The 18568-nt window shown below is 40.0% G+C and overlaps 1 protein-coding gene across 1 annotated transcript in view; it reads left to right on the top strand.

Moving 5' to 3' along the window:
• The window catches only part of CYP7B1 (cytochrome P450 family 7 subfamily B member 1), a 153209-nt gene extending 134894 nt beyond the window's left edge, over nucleotides 1-18315 (top strand). Inside the window, exons 5-6 of the mRNA XM_074355101.1 lie at nucleotides 4992-5167; nucleotides 12723-18315. Of these exons, the coding sequence (XP_074211202.1) occupies nucleotides 4992-5167; nucleotides 12723-13010 (464 nt within the window). The 3' untranslated portion in view covers nucleotides 13011-18315. The remainder of the gene's footprint in view (nucleotides 1-4991; nucleotides 5168-12722) is intronic.
• Nucleotides 18316-18568: the final 253 nt, after the last annotated feature.

Raw genomic sequence — 18568 nt, 5'->3', positions numbered from 1 at the left:
AGGAAGCTTTAAAAAGTACTCAAACCTGGTCCCACCTCCAGAGGTTCTGATTTCATTGGTCTGGGATGCAGGCTGATGGCTTTAAAAGCTCCCTAGTCAATTCTAGTGTGCACCCAAGGTTCAAGATCACTCATTTGAAGGTTTCAGTGAATGCAGTGGTTCTGAGTCCCTTGGTCTGGGATGGAGCACTTGTTTCTGTAAACCACTTCAGGGGGTTGTGACGAGAGGACATCCTTGATAACCTCCAGAATATCAGCTTAAAACAAGTCCGTGGTGGTATTACTTCAAAAATCTGTTGCTCATCTGCTTCCAACAAAATATTAATTGAAGTGTGGTTTCGAGGGCAGAGAGAGGTATTCCTCTCTGCATTTCCAACTGAAATAGCATGCCCAGCTCCGCCACATTTTAAGGGCATGTTGACGAACTGAATTAAAGACTAAAGGCCGTATCATCACTGAGGTATAATTAAAAATGACATGATAAAAAAAATGACATATTTCTCTTTAAATACTTTTTAAAGGGCTGTTGCGTGGAAGAGGGATTCAAAAAAAATTTTTTTTGCCTTTGTATTTGCTAAAGGGTAGAAATTAAAGGGATGACAATTTCAGCCCAGTATAAGAACTAACTTGCTACTGTAATGGGCTTTCTGCATGCCCTCACTGGAGTTACCCAATCAGAAACTGAACAATATCTTCACTAGGACCCTGGGGAGTCTTCCTGTGTTATTTGTACCTTGCAGCCCTGAATTACCTAGATTGTAGTGTCCCTGAAGGCCAAATCCATATGCCGTGTTCCCTTTTCTACCAACATCCGTGGCCCAGTACACCGAGCAGAGAAGGACCTTAGTAAATGTCTATTGACTCTATGAAGGTTGAATTTATATTTCCATCTTTTAGCAGTAAACCAAAAGCCTGCAGTGCAGAGAGTAGGCATTCGTACCAATTCAGATTTATTTTTAACTTAAAATATACAATTGTGGAGCCAAAAAGTAGTTATTCAGCTTCATATTGTCTAATTATGCCAATTTCCTATTTACCCTCTCACCTGTCTTGAAGGCAGTTATGTAAAACCTCGTGTGCACACCTGGAGGGAGGCTCCCTGCATTTCCTCACACCTTCTCAAGCACACTACCTCCAGGTCCCCCTTCCCATTTCTGTCCCCCTTCCCCTTTCTGTCCACCTTCTTTTTTAAGACCCCCCAATCCCCCCACCGAGTGACCAGCCCCAGCCGACCGCAGCACGGCCTGGCTGTTCATTCCACTCCAGCCATCACCGCTATCCGCTGATCACCATAGCTAATCAGATGGTGTGACAGTCTGCACCAATCATTAAGATGACCCAAATTAACAGCCTGGCCATGTCACAGCACATTCATTCCACATACCCAGACGTGGCCTGAGTGTGAGGCAGCAACTTGGATGTGCTTATTTGTGTTTGCACTGTAACATGCATTATTGATTGTCATAAGCTGCTTCTGTGCTTTAAATCTGCAAATGAGAATCATCTGTCAATTATTACAGCCAGAATTGAGAGCTGAGGGCAGAAGAGAAAGTGGATATATTCCTTTTTCTCCCAACATTTCCTTTTATTTGCCTTTTTTTTTTCACAGTCACATTGTAAAGCATCTTAGCTCAAAGTATCCCCCAGCTTTTTGCTTAGAAGGGATACTTAATCAGAATATTTTTATATCCTGTAAAGAGAAACAAACCTTTCCGAGACAGATAAAGCAGGTTAGTGCTGGCTCTGAATTGTAAGTTCATTGCGGGAATTCTGTAATCCAATTTCCTGGTGTCTACTGGTCAGTAAAGTTTCCTCCTTGATAAAACACGGACTGCCTTTTCTTAATCACAATTGCAATTGTTGGCACCTTGCAATGTCTGGTGTAAATTATCCCCCAAATATTTGCATTCTTGTTAGCCGTTTTCCTACGATGCATTTAGTAAGTAGAGGGTCCCCATTACCTGCTAAATATTAGTATAAATTAACAATCCATTATGCACAATAAGTTTTATAAAACATTTACAGAGAGAGATCATGTTTAATTAAAATTAACGTGCATATGAAAGCCAAGTGCACTAATGATCACAGCGACCTTTTATTACCTGCAGCCCCTTGTTTTGGCTGGAATGATTGACAGCTTGCTGTTTGGCCACCATGTTGAATTTCAGCTGACAAGACTTTTCATTTTAACTCAATTTGCCCGCCTATCACAAGCTGGTGGCAGGCCAGACCCAAGTCACCCAGCTTTGCCTCAGCAGCTTGCTCCAGTTCTCATTAGTACGCATTTATTCAGTGGAAATTGGAAGACAAATGCTTGAAGGCATGTGAACTAAGTATAGCAAATTAGGTTTAAAGACTGAATATTTATAAGTGTATGGAAAGTTTTTTTTTTTTTTTTAATTCTAGAGCGAATTGAGAACTGAGTGCTAGCTTTGGTATAAAAGACATGAAGCTAGAGGGGGAAGGAAGATTCTAAGAATAACAATACTATAAGGTTTTTCTTTCCATTTTGGAAGTATGTAAAATCTCTCTGACAACACCTTATCAAACCAACCTGGCCACTCTTCCGTGGAGTACTTGCACGATGAAGTTAGCACCTCAAGTGTGAGAAGGGGGGGAAAATGAGGGTCATGTTCATCTGTTGCTTGGTTATCCCTTGGTATGTTTTAAATTGCCTTGTTTGTTCGGCACTAGCACAGAAACAGATGTTGCTCGGCCGCGCAGGATAATTTACTGTACCTCCTGGTGCAGCATGGAAGTCCTCCCAGGGCCCAGCTGGTCTGTCAGTGGCACTGGCTGGTGTCTGCTCGACTATGACAACTACAAGTAGAGGCTGCAGTTTTTTTGTTTTGGGTTTTTTTTTTTTTTTTTTGGTTTTTTTTACTATGCAGTTGTCATTCTTCTCAACTTATAGCTCTGCCTGCGTTCTTACTGGGGAGAGGCTGCTGGCTTTTGTGTCTGTACTTTGAAACACAGAGCCACGGAAGCACCCTCTCCATTGCTGCTAATAATGCCACTCATGACTTTCGGCGTCTGATGCTGATCGGCACAATGGCTCAGAGCGAGAGCCAGCCTGTCTTGCGCACGTAACTGGTCCTGGAAGGTAAAACCGATTTGTCATTTACGATCTGACCGCTAAGCCACACTTTGTGCTCCATTATTGTGATTAACTTCTGCCTAAGAGATGCTTGCCCGATTGTCATTTGTGATCGTGCAGTGGGCGCAGGCCGCCTTGCTGCCCGCGAGCACGTCCTCCAATCGGATGTGACCGCGCTCTGCGGGCTGTTAAATGCCCGCCCGGTCACAGCAGCCACCCCACAATTATTCTGCTTTTGTCTTTCTTCTTCCCACACCCCTCCTGGACTTGGTGGGGGAGCAGCCCCGCTGCATATGTCGGCTACCATTTCGCACCACAAGCTAAAGCGATGCTCTCTGTTGTTGATCCAACAGAGCCAGCAGCAGTACGTGGGAGGCTGACCCTCGCTTTTCACCGTGGAAATGTTGGTCGCTGGTGTCCTGCCAGCTGAAATCCGTCGTGTCAGGCGCCTTGTGGCTATCTGCAGTAGAGTCCATGTTCCAAAACCAAAGTTCTTTTCTGGCCTCATCACCAACAAACCGATTTGACTCTGCCTGATTATAATAACGAAGGCAGTCCAAAAGAATATGCACAGCCTCACTGTACGTCACATTGAATCACCACACTGGCCACACAGAGCTGACCGCAGCCTCATTTCTTTAGACAAATGCATGCTTATGGAAAAAGCTCCCGGGAGAAGGTCCCCAAAGCTACTTGATACCCCTGTGCGAGCTGTGCGTAGATCTCAGTGTTCAGGAAATAGCATTTATTTGTATTTTTGGATGGATGCAAGCCCTCACTAACCAGCCTGCTTCTATAATCTAATAACTGGGTATTTTACGTTTGAGAGCTTTGCATTCAGCTAAGAACCTGGGCACTGTGTGTGTGTGTGTGTGTGTGTGTGTGTGTGTGTGTGTGATTCTAAACTGCAAGCCATAAACACAACCATTTATTACCATGTGAAGGGGAAAAAATACTCAATTTGGGGCTCTTTTTCACATTACTGATTAGAAAGAATCAAGCTTTTGATACTAGGACCCATTCACGCTGGTGAAAACATAGTCAGTTTTGATTATGAAGGCAGAGATGCAGACCTAGACAGGAGCTACATGCTGCTATGCATGCTATCAGAGTGATTTATGCAAATTATGCATATTATTCCCAAAGGAATTCCTCCTCAAACTGCCAGGATAAATTGCCGGAAATTAGCCATAAAATCTGTCGTGCTAGGAGCAAAAGGTGAAGGCCACTGGGAAAGCAAGGACATTCGGCTTCTGGAATCTTCCAGGTTATGATGGTGGCTGTTACTTTCCCTGGATGCTGGAGGGAAATATGGTTTTCTTCCAAATCCTATGAAATAATTTTCCCTTTGAAATTTTTCCAGCAAATGCTGACTCACATTTTATTTACAGCTTACATAAAAGAAATTAAGAGTTAAGCTGTCTCAGAAAGCACTACTACAATTACTTTACTATTAACTGCCTAAGTGGTTGTTAAATTCCTGTGCCTGTCTTTGAAGTCATCACTGTTCTGAAGGTTGGTGTGCCAGTGGTGTACTTTAAGTGGGATACAGTTTTTCTTTCCAGCACAGCCTTCCTCTCTCGCAGATCATTCTTTCCTACAAAATTCCTGATGAATGACTTTCTGGCCAAGTACAGCGCTATTGCCTCCTGCCTGTAAAATGCCCCAAGCTTGGGGGACTGGGTGTGCCTTCCCTGCCTTCTGTCTCATCCTCTCCCCTTCTCTGTCTCCCATCCAGAGCCCCCATTGGTCCCCTCTTGGTGCTCAGTGGATCTGATTGGGAGAAGGTTTCCCTGTCAATAAAAGCTGTTGGTAATGAGCTTTACTGACAAATTGAGAGCACTTTTCAGGAGCAGTCATGTTTTAATATAACGTTACTTTCCTGTTTCCTTCAGAAAGCACCATTCTCGAGGCCCTACGGCTGTGCACGGTTTCAGGCATCTTCCGTTTTGTTCAAGAGGACTTGACACTACATCTAGAGACCCAGGACTACCGTCTGCGAAAGGGAGACTTCGTGGGCATCTTTCCTCCCGCCCTACACTACGACCCTGAAGTCTTTGAAGCCCCAGAGGTAAAGAACCATCCAGCCGGTACTGCTCCCTCCTGGGGATGGCAAGCTCACTCCTTTTCCCGTGATCTCTCTCTCTCTCTCTCTTCCTTTTGCCACCTTGTTCCAGAAAGGATTTGAGAGAACCTGAGGACTCCTGTTTTTCCTTCCAATGGGGAAATGTTCCTATTTGCAGAAGTATTTCCTTAAGGGTCTTTCTTTCAAGGGTTTCATGATCTATAAATAGAAATACAGTGATAAGACTAAACTAGTTTCTTCAAATGAAATGAACATTGATACACCTGTGGACACTATTCACTTTTGGCCAAAATTGGGTTTCACTTGGCAGAGAATTATTAAAAGCCGTGGAGGGCTAGCTCTTGACAGGTGGCTCGGAGAATAAATAATGATGACTATTTTGCTAAGTGTTTCCAGAGAGGAGTTAACTCTCCCAGAGTCCAACACCATCATTGCCATGGTTAAGCCCCCTACTTTTTCACCTCTTACTAAGGGTACGTGCCCCTTCTTGATCAATTAGGATGGCATTATGAACTTGAGATTGTAAAGCCGCCGCTCACGGGTGAAGCTCTGAGGGTAATTGTGTCATCTCCTTGTATTTTTTTTCTGAAGCTGGAGTTAATGAATATCAAAGACTGGAAATTAATCCACCCTGGCTCATCCCTTAATACCACTTCCGAGGCTCACCACCTGCATGCAAATTGAATGCAGTCATATTCTGCCCATGCTTCTCATGAAGTCATGTTCTTGCTGCAGTGGTTTTTGTACCTAAGATGCCATTTTTCAAAGGGAAACTTCTGTCCTCTTTTTTGAGCGGTTCATAGCTGAACCACTTTTAAACCCAGTTTCTAAGATGTTTTTGCAGTCAGGCTAGATGAAAATATTGTTGAATTTTGGAAATTAATAAGAAAAGAACAGACTTCAAAAACAATGAGATAATTTGCATTATTTCATCAGCAAAGGCAAAATTTTTTAAGTGACGGGAGAATGTATGTATAGTTTCTATGTGTTTCAGAAGAGGCATTACGTGAATAATAATAGCAAATCATAAGTAGGGTGATAGTTGTGAATGAACATTTTGCAGGCAACAAGCTTTACCTCCACATTTTATAAAAAATAAATTCCACACATAAATAGGTACTCAATAAATAAATAAATAGCTAATATTTGAAAAATATTTTAAAATTTAAAAAATAGTTTTATTTCTAGCCACAATTTTTAATTTCGTTTCTGCTTAGTATTTCCATCATATGATTATTCCACTAGTCATTATGTTTACTATTCATGTCACAATAGTAAAACGGACATTAAAGTTATCAACAAATAATGAATGTTTGGCAAGTCACCACTGTTGTTGTGGTCTTTGGGCTCTTCCCATTCTCAACCCCTGACCCTGACCCCATGATGGAAAAGACCATGAGTTAGACTTCTAGGAATTTAAATATCAAAGTTAAACATTGAAAATGTGCAGATCTATAGTTTTTTTCTGTGAAATACTAAATAGCAGTGCCCAAACATTGCATAATAAATCAGCCAATCTTAATAGTAGTCAGAAGGGTTTGCCTCATACTAAATCCGTAGGAAGAACAAAATTGCAATATTGTGAATACTGATTTAGCATCATTAGGGTAGCTCTAAAAAGTTGATGAGCAGTCTCTATTACTTACTAGACTTGACATTAGTCAATTATGCTTGACTAGTGTTAAAGTCAACTAGCTAATTTTTTTGCCTTGGTACTGTTTTCTTGAAATGGGTTGTGTTGTGCTGATAGTTATTGGCACAGAAAAAAAAAAGTGATATAGTTCAGAACCATTTCCATATGATTTGGCAAAGTCTTATGTAATTCATTCTGTAAACATTTACTGAGCATTCACCACTCTCAGGCTTGTAGGTTAATTCCTTTTCGAAACAACATAGGATGGCGAAAAGTAGGTACTGTAGCTGCTCATGTAACAGGTGCCCATCTGAAAACGATCATGCACTAACAATTAAGAAGAGAAGACGACTCGGGAAAATTCTGCCCTTGGCCATCTGTCACTGACAGCACTGTCCCAGAAGCCTCATTGGAGGCTCATATTCCTCACTGCCTGTCTTTCGTACCCTACACATCTTGAACGAGAAGATCCAGCCTTAGAGGCAGAAAACAGGCGATAGCTACTAGGCCAAAATCATGGGGAAGACTAACTCCACACACAAGTGTAGTTGCTCTAGGAGGACATGGAGACTGAGGAATCTTAGCAGAACATGGGTTACCCGACCCGGTGAGGCATGGTTCCAGGATGTTCAAGCCAAAGACACTCTAGAATATTACATTCCAGACACAGGCCGTGATCGTCCTTCACAGAGCTCTCTGTTGTGGAATGTCCCTCCTTACTTGTCCACCAAGAGACTCCAGATTAATCCACAGGAGTCTCCCTTAACTACCTCTTTTTGACAACGTCTCTAATTCCCATCTCGTTCCTCAGAGTGCTGGCCACTCCTCACTCTGTGGCCTGTGTGTACTTTGTTCTAGGGCGTCCCACGCAGCATTTTGCAATTACTTGTTTGCCTGTGCTCCCAAACACTGTAAGTTCCAGAAGGAGAGAGACCCTGTTATCACTTTCTCTGAATTCTCAGTGCCTGGCACACAAGAGGGTATCCTGGAGGGTGAATAGAGGGGGGTTGCTGTGATGGGTGGATGTACTGAAAATGAAAATACACTTCAGTTAAATCACCACAGATATGTACTGGGCCGAATTAGACCCAGTAGATGAAGTGGCTTGTGTCTAAATACAATATTGTTGGGAGTGGTATGAACCATGGTGAAGGGACAGCCCAGGAGGCATCTAAGTGAGACCATTTGGCTACTTCCAAACCAACCCTGAGTTCTTACGAGCGTGTCAACTTGATGTGGCACAGTCATTTTTATTACTTTTTTTAAATGTCAAAAACAGATTTCTGGGTGAAACATAGACTTTTTAAATGTTTGAAAAATTAAATTTAAAACACAATGTGAGCTAGACAGAAAAACAAAATTGGGGGATCTTATTGGATCTATAACCGACCAAAGTGTAACCTGTGTTAAGAATTATTCTTTTCCTGAATATCGGTTCCTTACTCGGGTGGTACTTGGGGATGTGGGAAAACACATTGGCAGGTGAAATTTGAAACAATGGGACAGAGCAAAGGAAACATCCCTTCCCAGTTCTTCCTTCCTCTCTCTTTATCAGTCAGAATGCTACTTGAGAAAGTCTAGATAATCTCTTAATTAACTGGGAATGGATAGCTTTTTTAAATTTCCTGAAGCTTCCTCAAATTTGTGCCAGTTGTCAGCCAGAATTCTAGCCACTGGCTCGCAGGTAATCAGTACGTGGTGATGACTACTTTTCTACCAAAATGCAACATCTAAAACCAGAACTATGGAGAAGCCCAAATCTCTTGGTTGGTTTTTCTACGGAGGTGCTAAGCTATAAAGGGAGGCTGAGGGGTAGGGAAGAAACAGCCACCATTTAAGATGGTAATATGTTACCATAACCTTGTAGCCTCCTCAAGTGAGGACTCAGGGAAACAACAAAGTAATTGCAAAGCCATTGGAGTACACCCCAGCCCCTGCAAAAGCTCTGAAGTTGAAAAGCCTGATTTGACCTCATGCAAGCCTGTTCTGTCTACTTCTCAGAGGCGTAGGGATTATAAAGTGATAAATGAGTTTGAAAGCCCTTGAAAAAATTCTAATCACTATAAAAATTGTTGTATCAATATTCTTTTGATGATCGTCACTGTTCTTAGAACACACTAGTTATGACAAATGTGGAGATACTCTCAATAATTTTTTGTCTGCCCCTCAAGTTGGAACATTGCGCCATGAGCACACATCAAGGAAACAAATGAATAAGGAGCATCTACTAGCCTGAAAGCACTTGCATGGGTATAGCAGGTAACATGGATATAAAAAAAGACGCCTGTCCTCAAGAGCTCACAATTTAGGGGCTTGTCCTGATCACACGGCTGTGTTTTCATAGCCAGATGCTCCGTGTTCAGAGGGTTCCTGCCATGCCAGTAAGGTGGCCCTTCATACCTACCATGTTGGAACCTCAGTGTGCTGATAAACCAACACTCTGAAAAGCCCCGACTTTGTCATTTGTCATGGTGTGAATACTTTCACCCTGGCTGATTTCACGTTACCAGTGTGAAGACCCTGAACACGGTGTTGGAAAGAGACGTATATATTCTCTCTAGCTGGTCCCAAGTGGCTACAGCACACCGCTGATTGGAACCTACGCCACGGAGATGGGAAAGGAGCTTCTGTACTTAGTCATCTTGCTCCCAGGAAGACTGACTGTAAACTGGGGGCAACGGTGCAGCCCCTAGTCACCCATTTGAAACAGTGACAGTTTTTACTTCTAGGAAATCCTAGCTTTTGTCTAACTTAGATTCCCATACCAAAAATGATGAATTGAGCGAGTCCAAGGTCTGATCATATTCTGTGTCACCTACCCCAGCAAGACCGCGTTTTATGTCTTTTTAACTTCAGTGCTTCATGTACAGAAGGGCTGGGGAAAATCTGTTGAACTGAACTAAACATAAAATTTGGAGAACAGAGATTAGGGTGTTATGCAGTGTTCCTCAGTCACTCGTACCCAGAATTCTTTTCCATCCAGGAAATTGTACCATCTACCCAATCTTTATTTCTAGTGCTAAATATCATACCATTTTCTATTTGTAAACATTTTCTATCTGAATATTCATCTACTTTTCATTCCCTACATCTTTATTTACCCCTTCAATATCTCTGTTTTCTTCAAAAGCTTGAAGATTGCTTTTAAAATATACTTTATTGTCATGTATTTATTCAACAAACACATAGGGAGCCTCTACTATGTGCACAGCACTCGGGTGAGGGCTTTGAAAATACAGAGATAAATAAGACAGTGTGACAACTCCCGTCTCCTGGGATTTCTCAGCTCTGCCATTTCCTGTGGATGAGCTCTGTCTTCAGCTTGGTGACAGGATAGCTGCCGCCTTGTCGGCATCGTAGTCACCTGTAACCGGCGCCAGCAGAATGGTGATGAACCACCGCATTTTGTTTTTCTTTCTTTGTAAGAAGGACGCTTTTCCCAGATGTTGCCACAGACTTTTCCCCTGTAGCGCAAATGAGATTGGTTCACACGTCCGATCCTAAATTAGTCAGAGGCCAGGGCAAGGTGTTTACCATGATGTCCTCGACAAATCTCATACAGAAGACAGGCTGCTGAGGAGTCAACCACAACTATCATTAGAGGAGCAACGGGGGATGTCAGTGTCTTACACTTTTCTCTTATCATTTCTCTACTCTCATCCATCAAATAATATTGCATTTAATGTACCCCTTTAAATTGTGAAGCGCCAGGCTGTTATGGTTCCTGCAAAGAGTTGAAGTCAGCATGACGCATCCTGTATTTAAGTTGTTCCAAGTCAACCTGTGTCTCTTGAGCACCCTAACTTTTCGTTCTGTGTCACTGTGACCCCCAAATCTCCAGGGTAAGACCATTATACCCTTTCTCTTTTGGGCTAAAATCAGACTATATTCCTAGCAGCTGCCACAAGCCTTTCCTAATATTGGCTTCCGCTTGGGTTCTCCATGTCCCTGCAATGGAAAACAAACAAAATAAATTCTAACTCAAAAAGATATTTATGCCCATATTCCTTTTGAGCTTGATGGTAGTCACAGAGCAAAAGAGGTTGGCCTTCCCCTTTCTTGTTTCATAATGTAAACAACTAAATAGGCGTTTCTATGATTTTGTTATGAGGTCATTGAATGGAAGGTGATGGAAAACAAGAGGATGGACGTTACTGATTGGCTAGAAGTTTGAGGGCATTGAGTGTAACACTGCCTGCAGGTGGCAGGGGTTGGGGAGCACTTAGGCATTATTTGTTGATCACGGTGGCTTTCCAGATGTGTATTCACTTTCACAAAGAAGAGCAGAAAAACCATGACAGTGTTTGGCTTATTTATGATAACAGCATTCTATGAAGTCATAACCCAAGCTAAGCTTTCCTTTTGCACGTTCTGGCTTAAACAATGGGGCTGACTGCAGTGAGAGCTTTTCCAAACAACAAATAATTTCGTGGCAAAATTGACATAAACTTTGGCCCAGCCAAGGAGCTCTTGGGAAGACCTCTGGTCTCCTCTGATCGGTCACTGAGAAAGAGGAAACAGCAGTCCTGGACCCCAATAATGGAAAAAGACTGACTGGGAGAGAATACTGTATAGTAGTTCTATCTCCAGTGACAAAATGGGTGTCCACGGAGTGTGTGCTTGTTCATGCTACAAGGAGGTTAGCACTGGTGAGAGCCTTTTCAGACTCTCAGACATCCCAGAACTGCCTGTGGGAGGTACTCTTGTGTCCTGATGCAGACTGATTTTGCCATTATGATTTCATCAACTTGCAAGTTTGAAGACGGGGTGAATAGAAGCTAAGTACGTTGTGTTTTCTAAACTTGAATATTTATCAAAATCAGTATCCTAGGTAAATGAAGATAAAACCAGTACTTTTAAAGGGAGTGACTTCGCTCACATGAATACTGGCATTGAGTGAGAAAAGTAGGTCATCTGTGATGGATTCAGAATCTATTCATACATCGCAGGGTTTTTGCTGTAACCTAAATGTTTTCGCCTTCATGGTGCGTATCAAAGTTGTGTGCTGAGCAGATCTAACGCTAATGAGCACCACGTACAGGAAAGACTTGGTCATTGTTATGCCTGCCATGTGCGTTAATCTAATCAATGGTTTAATTCACCATGGGCTGAAATAAGGTCACTCAGTCTCCTCTCAGAAACTCAAGTGAGAGTAAATTAAGATGGCGGACCGAACACCCTCGATAGACCAGTCCCATAATTTTCTGTAATGAGTATTATAACTTATTTACGGAAATGTATCAGAAACAGAGTTAACCCAAAGAGCACTCATTCTAATAGAACTGTTGTAGGAGAGAGTCAGAACGACATCAAAAAACAAGCAAGACCAATACTGTGCTTTAGTTCCTCTTGTGCGCAACGTGAATCTTACTATTTTATATCTGTTTCGTCCCAACATAAGCACTGAATCCTAAACTCATCCATCAGTAGATGACTGAGAAGGGATAGAGAAGTGAACACTAGGAATCCTCAGTTAGGCAGCTTCTGTGGCCAGTCAGAGTCACCGTCCACAGTGACAATGGTGGCAGTGCGGGAACCCTTCCCTCCAATCCAACACTTGTATTTCAAGTGCCTGTAAATCAAGACCCATCTTAAAGAACAAAAACGGAGATACTGCCTCTAGACTTAGGAAACTCAGTGTAGGAGAGAAGTGGGAAGGAAAGTCATGTAGGAAAGTCTGGATTTCAGTTTAATACTGGAGATGTAATTTTCTAATAGCACTTGAGTGTTTTGAAAGTTCATGCATGATTTGCATTTAGTCAAGTTTTACTTCTTGGTGTTTGCTGGGTTAAAAGGAGCCTGTTACAATGGGGTAGGGAAAGCCAGCAACTTTGTGAACCTGAACTCAAACTATTTCATGTAAATTTTTTGTTTTAACACTCTTTTTTTCTTTCTTCCTTTTTGTAGGAGTTTAGGTTTGATCGTTTTATAGAAGACGGTAAGAAGAAAACCACCTTTTATAAAAGAGGGAAAAAGCTGAAGCATTACGTCATCCCATTTGGATTCGGAATCAGCAAATGCCCAGGCCGATTTTTGGCGTTTGTTGAAATAAAGCAGTTGTTGGTTATACTTTTAACTTATTTTGATTTAGAAATAATTAGTGATAAGCCTGCAGCACTGAACTTCAGCCGCGTTTTGCTTGGTGTTCCATATCCAGATTGTGATGTTTCATTTAGGTACAAAGTAAAATCTTAAAGAAGCTAAAAGGAAAAGAAATCTATCAAAACTAACCTAACTGTGTTTAGCTCATTTATTTGTTTTAAATTTCTTCAAATGTAATTGCTTTTGTTTGTTTGTTTGTTTAAAAAGCACTAATTTCTATTTGATCTGAGATCAATCCAGTTTGTACTTGGTCACAAAATGCATCATAAAAAAACCAGGATGGTGGCATGAGAATGGACATCAAAATCAACATAATGATAAATTTTAAATAAATTTTTTAAGTTTCTATGTATTGAGATTTGGGGGCTGTCATAGTAAATGTGCCTCCACAGCAGTAGGTTTGACACTGGGATTTTTTTAAGTCATAAATTCTCCTCTAATATGTAAAAATACACTTTATGTACTAATAGAAATTTGTGCTGGAAATGGGCAGGAGTCTAACAAATTCCAAGTTCTCAGAGAAGAAGGAAATTAAATTTCCATGAGACACACTGGATGAAAATGTTCCCTTCAAGTGTAATATCAATAATATCTATATTGCCAGGGTACGTTTGCATTAAATGAGTTTTGCAGTAGATTAAATGCTTCAACTTCACTTCAATATTTAATCATCCATAAATGTTCTTTATTGCTTTGTATACTGTGGCTCAATGGAACAAAATTTCTTGTTATATAAGGCCACTCATGTTCAAGTTAGATACTGGTAAGATTTATCAGTATAAGAACACACGAAAACCTATTATATATTCAGCAATTGCCCTAGGCATTAGTATTAGGTTTATTGTGGGAGTGAATGCTGAAATCATTACAGGATTGATTATAGCATTGGACTCTAGTGTAAACTCTAAACTCTACGGTTATGCCCGTATTGCAATTAACTTTCCTAAATGCTTTCATTTATATCAACTGAGAAACTAGATACCAGTATTTGTTCTTGACACCTCACCTCTTGGACTTGGAGTTTATTTGCATTATTTGAATGGCAATGTTACGTACTACAGTATAATTCCATATGCCACAATGAAGCATTGTGCGGATGGTTCAAAGATTTCTAATATCAGATTGTCTGGCATCTGGCCTAAATGCTCATGCTGTGTATAAACAGGCAGAGCAGGTGATTGCACCCAGTTAATTCACACTGCATTTACAGGAACTTCTAGTATTTCAGAAATGCACTATTGTTTTCAAAAAGGAAATTGATTTTTTAAATAGCATTGTAAAATATTACCCATACTTAAGAACTAAATAGGTTTCCTAGCATTTATTTTCTCCTCCCCGAAGTACATGCTCTAAACGTACCTTCGGGAAGCCCTGCTGGTCTAAACTTTGTTTTCGCTGGACTGGAGATGTTTTCATTTTTGCCCGCGTTTCTGAAAGGTGCTCTGGCTAGGTGCACACGTCTAGACTGACAGTTACTTCCTCGCGGCACTCTGAAGACATCTCATGTTCTTAAGGCTGCCCTTGTTCTTACCAAGAGGGTAGCCTTCATTCGGTTTAATTATTCAGTAGGTTGTCTGCCTCTTTCCGCTGCTTTAACGTGCTCCCTTTGTCTCTGATGCGCTTGGTTTCTGTTTATCATGCTTGCATCTCCTGGTGCTTCTTGAGTCTGAGAACGTGTCTTTCATCAAGTGTGGAATATTCACAGCCATCTTCTCTTTTAATATCTCCTCTCTCAGGCTCTGCGTTAGGGCCTCTCCCCCTGTACCCCATGTTGTTTGACCTTTTCTCCTCATATTTTCTATCTCTAATTTACATTCTGGGTGATTTCTTTGGATCTTTAGATCTCCCTCCCAGTTTATTCTGTTCTTTACCTCATCTACTGAGTTTGTTTCTTCCTTCTTTCTGTTTTAACCTTGGGTTCATATGACTGAGTGATCACATTTCTTATACCCCCTTAGCTCATGGTACACAATTATAATTGATCCAGACAAGGCCTCTCTGGCTTTATTCACGCGTTCTGTTATAGCCCAAATCGCTACCATTATACCCTTCCCCATCATAGGCAAATATTCTAATGTGCTTGGTGTGTATCTTTTTGTTTGAATGTGTTTTTATAAAACATATATTATTACCTTGGGTGCATATGTTGTTAATTTATGTAAATGTATTTTCTATACATCATGTTCTTAACTTTTTTACTAAGCTCTATATTTTTAAAGATATATCCATATTGCTTTTTATATATATGAAATCTATTGCTTCTAACTGCTGTAAAGGATTCCATAATGTGTACTTGCCATGTTTTAATGCTCTGTTCACCCAGTGATGGAAACTGTGTTGGCGAGATGGTTAATTTCGGGGAGAGGCCAAAGCAGAACCTAAAAACTCTAACCCCTACCCTACCCATCCTCCCACCACTGTATGCAGCCATCCTCCACCCTGGATTGGTGTAAACCCTGTCCTCAACGTCCCCACCACACACACACACACACACACACACACACTCACTCACTCGTAGTTCATGATAGCCTTCATTCTCTGAGATGTTCTAGATTTTTGTGTTCCATCCTCAGATCCTTACCACCCTCTCCCTTCTATATGGTCTCCAGCGTTGATTTGAGTCAGGCACCACCTGTCAACTTGTCAGCTTTTAGATGTTCAATGCCACTGAGTCTGCTAAATTTAACGATTACATTTTCAGTTTGAGAATTCTCTTTGGTTCTTCCTATCTGTCTGGTCATTTTTGATAACATCTTGTTCCTTCATCATACATTCAACATCTTTTTCATTTCTTTAAATGTATTAAGAAATGTACTTTATTTTCTGTATCTGGTATTTCCAAGTCATCAGCATTTTGTGGGTCTGATTCTGTAGCTTTTTGGGGTTTTTGTTTTTTTGTTTTAACTCTTCCTCAGGATGGCTTGTTTACTGGGCCCATGTTCCTTGGAATTTTATCTTTGGAAAATTTTTTAAGACCTGAGTTTAAAGCTTACACCTTCAGAGAGAATTTGTGTTTGCTTTTGTCCGACTGCTGATGTTCCTGATCAAACTCAGGTCACTTCGGATTTTCAACTTGAGTATTTTGAGAGGTGATTGGAAACGACATGTGTGGTGTGGTTTAGCCAGACTGCAACCCTATGATGAGGAATAGGCAGGAGAGACTTTCTGGGGTTTTCTCCCCTTTACCCAAAGCCAAGGCTGAGACAGGCAAGTACACCCACAGTCCCTCTCTGTGGAGCAAAGTTTCTTTCTAGGTCACTTACTGAGGATGTTGCCTCAACAAGTCTTGGCTTTGTGCAGAGGCCTTGGATTACACACACACACACACAGCTTGGGCCCTAAGCTTTATCTCATGCCTTCCACAAAGTGTAGCCCATTCCTTTTGTACTAGGACATCTAGTCCACCTTATTGCCTGAAGTGGAAACCTCCAGATTCTTAAATTCATCTCAGTAGTAACCTTTGTGATGCTCAGCAGAAGGAGCATAGAGAATCATCCCATTCTAGTACCTGCTTAATTTATAATTAGAAGTGAAAGGAATTGAGAATAGAAATATTATATAAAAGAAATGGATAGTAGAACCAAAACAAGAGAGTCTTGTGACAGGCTTACATCTGGAAATTAAAGAGTGTTTACGAATAGGATAAATGTCACAGAGAACTAAGTTAACAAACATAGACTTCACCTATGACATAACTGGTCTGTTATCATCGAGTCACTTTGCCTCTCTGTGCTTCAGTTTCTGTATTTGCAACATAAAAATAACAAGGCTTTTTAACATCAGGCTTCATTATGTGGACTGAACACAGTAAGATGTGTGAACTAATCTTGGAAAGTGTGATGCAATATACAAACGCAGAGCTGTAAAAGAGATACTTTGACAATGTTGTGCTTTTTTAAATCTGTTCTTATGTATTCATTAAAAGGAATGATTTTTTGTCATTAGTTAATTCATTATGCATTTATCCAATCAAACATTTATTGAGCATTTCCTCTATCCTAGATATAATGCTATGCATTAGATTATGCTTCTTCAAGAACACACAGTCTATTAGAGAAAACAATTCATAGCCAACTAATTTATTATAAACGTAGTTGTAATAAGTTCATCTCCTTAAAACTATTCTAAAATTCTGATTTATCACTAGTTCTAACTAACCTTCCTTTACTCCTTCCGAATTAGTGTTCTGTGATGAAAAGTTACTATCAGCATAATTACATATAATAAAACATACACCAAGTATTGTGATTATATGGTAAAAATAACCAAGACCAAATACAGTCATTGAGGCTTCAGTACTTTTTAAATACTATTTTACATTTAGTAAAAACCCATCTTTCCATTTTTACAGCCTCCTTTAAATGTCAAATTAAAGAAAATGAATAATTAAAAATATTATTTTATATCAATGACCAACAGTAAATAAGCATTCAGTTAGCAAAAACTGAATGCTCTGAAGGTATTAAGAAAAAAGCTATTTATCACTAAATAAGATGTGCCGATAAGCAACCTCTTTGGGAACTTTTATCTGCCTTATTTTGGCTTTCCTGGTATACTTCACTATATTTTCTCCATTTTATCATTAAATTTTGGGTCACAAGTCTAAGACAAAGGAGATTCTGTACTCAAAATTTGCATGATTACTTCTATTTTCCCATAAAAAATAATTTGGGTAGCATTTCCTATAAGCTAATTCTTCTAATTTAACCACGGAATCTTAAATCCAATCTCAAAACTCAAAGCACAAAAATTATCTAGGTTTTGATCTTAGTATAAAATATTTTCAATAATTATAAAATGAGAATTATATGCCCTTAGAATGTACACTGTTTTTAACCTATTAAATTGGCCAATATTGCCAACCATTATTTGCTTGAACTGCATTATTAGGTATTCATATGCACATACTCAATTAAGAAAAAGTTAGCAAGCCAAGACTACATTCCCTGTAGCATTATTTTAAATTATGATGAGCGACCACATAAAACTCTCTAGCATTTCTCAAAAGCAATTATTACTTACCCTACTTCATAGTGTTAATCTAAATCAGCAACCGTTGATATTTGAACTTTTTTGCTTAAATGTTTACTTTTTTATATTTTCCTGAATAAGATTAATTTGTGAAAATCTCTACTGCACAATTTTAAAAAGGAACTAATTTGGCAATACTTACATTGTGAAATATGTTTTAGGCAGATGAGTGCTGTGTATTTATAAAAAATCTGTTGTCCTGAATATTTGTTTAATATTATCTTTTGATTTTAAAATGGTATATATGTGGATTTATGAAGAAGCAAATTATCTTGAAAAGATCTTAGGTGACATGCAAGCGCTTTGTAAGCCAGTTTTAATTTTTTTTTAATTTACCACAAGCCAGTAAATCAACTTTTAAAGCACAGATGAGTGACTATGTCTCCTTATTTCCCTACTAGGAGCATGTTGGGTGACATAAGATTTGATTACAAATAGTAGATTATTGGGGAAATAATTTTGCTGTCTGAATATCCCCACCTCCCCGTTCCCCCCCCACACATACATACATTCTTATTTTCTCATACTTGTGATAAAAAGTTCATTAATTGTTATATTCAGAATGTTTTTCAATATGTTTTCATGTAGGTATATATATGGGAAATAAAAACAGATCCAAG

Source organism: Camelus bactrianus, chromosome 29 (genome assembly GCF_048773025.1).
Source record: "Camelus bactrianus isolate YW-2024 breed Bactrian camel chromosome 29, ASM4877302v1, whole genome shotgun sequence".
NCBI lineage: Eukaryota > Metazoa > Chordata > Mammalia > Artiodactyla > Camelidae > Camelus > Camelus bactrianus.
Note: the sequence above shows the minus strand (reverse complement) of the source record. Positions and strands in the feature narration are given on the sequence as shown.